Raw genomic sequence first — 3,324 nt, 5'->3', positions numbered from 1 at the left:
CACAACAAATAATAACACACCTCAGGGTTTTTGTTTGTTTGTTTGTTTGTTTGTTTTTTACATTTTCCCCTCTTTATTAGGTATGGCCTCTCCTTGCCCACCTTTTTTACCTGACAAACTCCTTCTCACCTTTCAACCTCTTTCTTTCTTGACTCCTTTCTTATTTCCTCTTGACAAGGCAATAAACCATCTTCTAGGTTTCTATAGCACTTAACGTGTACCTATTGCAGACCCATTACACTTTGTTATAATAGTATATTTACAAGCCTCTGTCCTCCAGTGGAGGGGAAAGACCATACGTGGTTCATTTTAATATCTCTAGTAATGAGTGCAGATTGTTACACAAATTAATGCTGAATAAAATAGCTAAAGTTATTGAATGCAGAAAAGAATCAAGACTATTCTTCACCCATCAGTTTGAGGGTATCCATTTACTTTCCATACTCATGATTATGTGTCTGAGTCAAGGCTCCGAATGGGGGTTTTCTGGACATAAGATAAGATCGTTTGGCATGTTTCCCCTCTAATTCTGTGGTTGTTTCTTGGTTTCATCAGCTTTGCCTCTTCTCCCTCAACACTCTGAGCATGGCCTCCCTGATGGGCTTGGATTTCACACTGTAAATGATGGGATTGAGCACAGGGGGCACCACCAGGTACACATAGGCAATAAGAACATGTACAATGTGAGGCAGGTGCCTTCCAAAACGGTGGATCATGGACACACCTATGACTGGGATGTAGAAAACCAGAACAGCTAAGATATGAGAAACACAAGTGTTGAGGGCCCGGACACGCTCCCTGGGAGAGGCCAGACCCATTACTGTATGAAGAATAAGAGTATAGGATAAGACAATAAGCAAGGAGTCTACACCCACTGTGGACAGCACTACATAGAGGCCATAAAGAATGTTGACAGTAATGTCAGTGCAGGCCCGTTTCATGACATCTGCATGGAAACAGAATGAATGGGACAAGAGGATCTTGCCAGGGCAAAAGTGCAGTCGCTTCAGTAAGAAGGGTACAGGGAAGAGGGACACAGTGGCTCTAGCCACAATGGCCAGTCCAGTCTTGATGATGACACTATTCGTGAAGATAGCTGCATAGCGCAGAGGGTTGGAGATGGCCACAAAGCGATCAAATGACATGGCCAGGAGCACCGAGGACTCCACTACAGAGAAGGAGTGGAGGAAGAACATCTGGACCAGGCAGGCACTGAAGCCAATGAGACGACGGTCAAACCAGAGCACAGCCAGGGTGGTGGGCAGTGTGGACAAGGTGAGGCCCACATCGGTGAGGGCCAACATAGACAGGAAGTAGTACATGGGCTGGTGCAAGCTGGGAGTCCTCCTCACAGCCAGGAGGATCAGGCAGTTCCCAGTGAGGGCCACAGTGTACATGGAGGAGAAGGGGATGGAGATCCAGCCATGAACAGCCTCTAGCCCTGGGATGCCAATCATCAGGAAAGCAGGTGGCTGGAAGAAGGAGATGTTGACATAGGACTGGGAAGGGAGCATCGTTGGAAGGCAGATGAGGTCTCCAGAAAGATGTGACCTCAATCTGGACAGAAAAATAAGAAAGCAAGATAAAATTACTGGGAAAACACCAGTTCTGATATTAGGTGATGTGGGTTCACACACAATATCAAATATAAAATGTAAATTTAAAAATGTACTCTAAAAGCAAACTAGATAGTAACTATATGTTAAATCTATTGACTGCAAAAGTAGCACGGTATAGTATGAAACACTGATCTCTTCACACATTGAAGAAAACAATGATTTTGAAAATATGTGAGATGATTCTAAAGAGCTTAATCAAAATCACTTTATTTTAAACAAGAAACAGTGCCCTCCTGGAAATAAATTGCAAACATACTGTAGAAGCCTGAAGGGTTGATAGAATGGGTTTGTTATTGTTGTTTTTCTAGGATTTGCCCTTAAATCTCAATACAAAAAAATAAGCAAACGAAAAGCCCTTTAAAGGTAGGTTAATAAAAGAACATAAGAGAAACAACTACCCAAATATCTTTTAGTGGAAATTTTAAAACCTACCAAAAATAGGTCTGTGAGCTAAAAGAGGTTTTACTCTGAACCCTTGGGTCTACAGTTATGCCATATTTAGCCAATGTAATGGGCTTGCTCTGAAGGTAAGAATGACTTTTTTTATTTTTCCTTTTGGGAGAGGGGTGCCTCTAGAGCAGAAGATTCTCAATTCTGTCATCCTCCATTCTCTCTCTCTCAGGCTTTGGTAGAACTCACACCATTCAAAGATGAATAACAAAGTTCCAACATAGAATTTGTACAGATGTGTTTTGTAAAAATTAAAAGGGACAAAACAAGTTACAGTTACATAAAAATACTCTTAGAGATCAGAAATTATTTAAAAAAGAGAAAAAATTCTGTACAATACTTTTCTAAATAAAGAAATTAAAGAAATCATGAACCAAATTAAATTTTTTATATTAGAGTATAAAAATGAGTTGATAATAAAAGAAAAAGAAACAACATGAGATTGGAATGCCAGATGGAACATGAGATTGGAATGACACATCCTCTCATCCACTCTCCCTCTTGAGAGCTATGCAGGACATCTCTCTCCAGAAGTGTTAGCTGGGTTTCCAGTTTATTTCTGAGCTGTAAACTCCCTGAATCTCAGGAAGGCAGCCTTCTTTAGGCCCTCTTCTTTAAGCAGGAGATGAGACTACTATCTTTTTCATTGTCCAAGAGTGATTCTCCTTCTTCTGCATTATTTCCAGACCCTTTCTACCAATATCTTCATCTGAGGCTAAAGTGCTGGCAGTCACCCACCTGGGAAGTGGAGAAGGAGGATGTGTTAGGACCCCAGGTTACTCACTCTGGCTGTTGTCGCAGGCTGCTTTGCTACTCCACATCTTGCAGGAGCTCAGATGTCTCATGGCAGCCTTTTATCTTGCTGCATGTACATGCTTTGGCAGCCGTGCCTATCTCTAGGGAGGGCCAGGTTTGGGCCATAGAAGAATTACTTCACTCTGGTCCCTGAGGAGTGGAAAATTTGGAGCTACTTTGGAATCAGAGGAAGTTTTTGAAGGGATTAAACAAGGGGGAAGGAAAAGAGAATCATAGATTCTATAATATTCCACCAAGTTCAAATTGTTGTAGTCTGAGACTGTCAACTTCAACAACCCATCTGCATTTGAAATCCTTCTAGGACAACACTTCTAGTGTGGCTCCAGGATTCCTACAGGAGCTCCCAGTCTTCATAGAGGGTAGGGATACGAAGTGATGTGTGGGGAGATTCCCAGCCTGAGGAAGTCAGGGAAGTCTTCCTAGAGGAGGTGGAGAAGGA

General features: G+C 42.1%; 1 protein-coding gene across 1 annotated transcript; it reads right to left on the bottom strand.

The window, feature by feature from the left end:
- Window positions 1-551: 551 nt before the first annotated feature.
- LOC105306208 (olfactory receptor 51I2-like) lies at window positions 552-1,514 on the bottom strand. Its single transcript, XM_011381119.1, has one exon. It carries the CDS (start codon window positions 1,512-1,514, stop codon window positions 552-554), a length of 963 nt encoding a protein of 320 aa, XP_011379421.1.
- Window positions 1,515-3,324: the final 1,810 nt, after the last annotated feature.

This window comes from Pteropus vampyrus, unplaced genomic scaffold, assembly GCF_000151845.1.
Source record: "Pteropus vampyrus isolate Shadow unplaced genomic scaffold, Pvam_2.0 Scaffold431, whole genome shotgun sequence".
NCBI classification, from domain to species: Eukaryota; Metazoa; Chordata; class Mammalia; order Chiroptera; family Pteropodidae; genus Pteropus; species Pteropus vampyrus.
The sequence above is the reverse complement of the archived record's forward strand: the minus strand, read 5'-3'. Positions and strand labels throughout refer to the sequence as shown.

Coding starts and splice junctions, on each gene's coding strand:
- LOC105306208 (XM_011381119.1), bottom strand. CDS start 1,514: ATGCTCCCTTCCCAGTCCTATGTCAACATCTCCTTCTTCCAGCCACCT.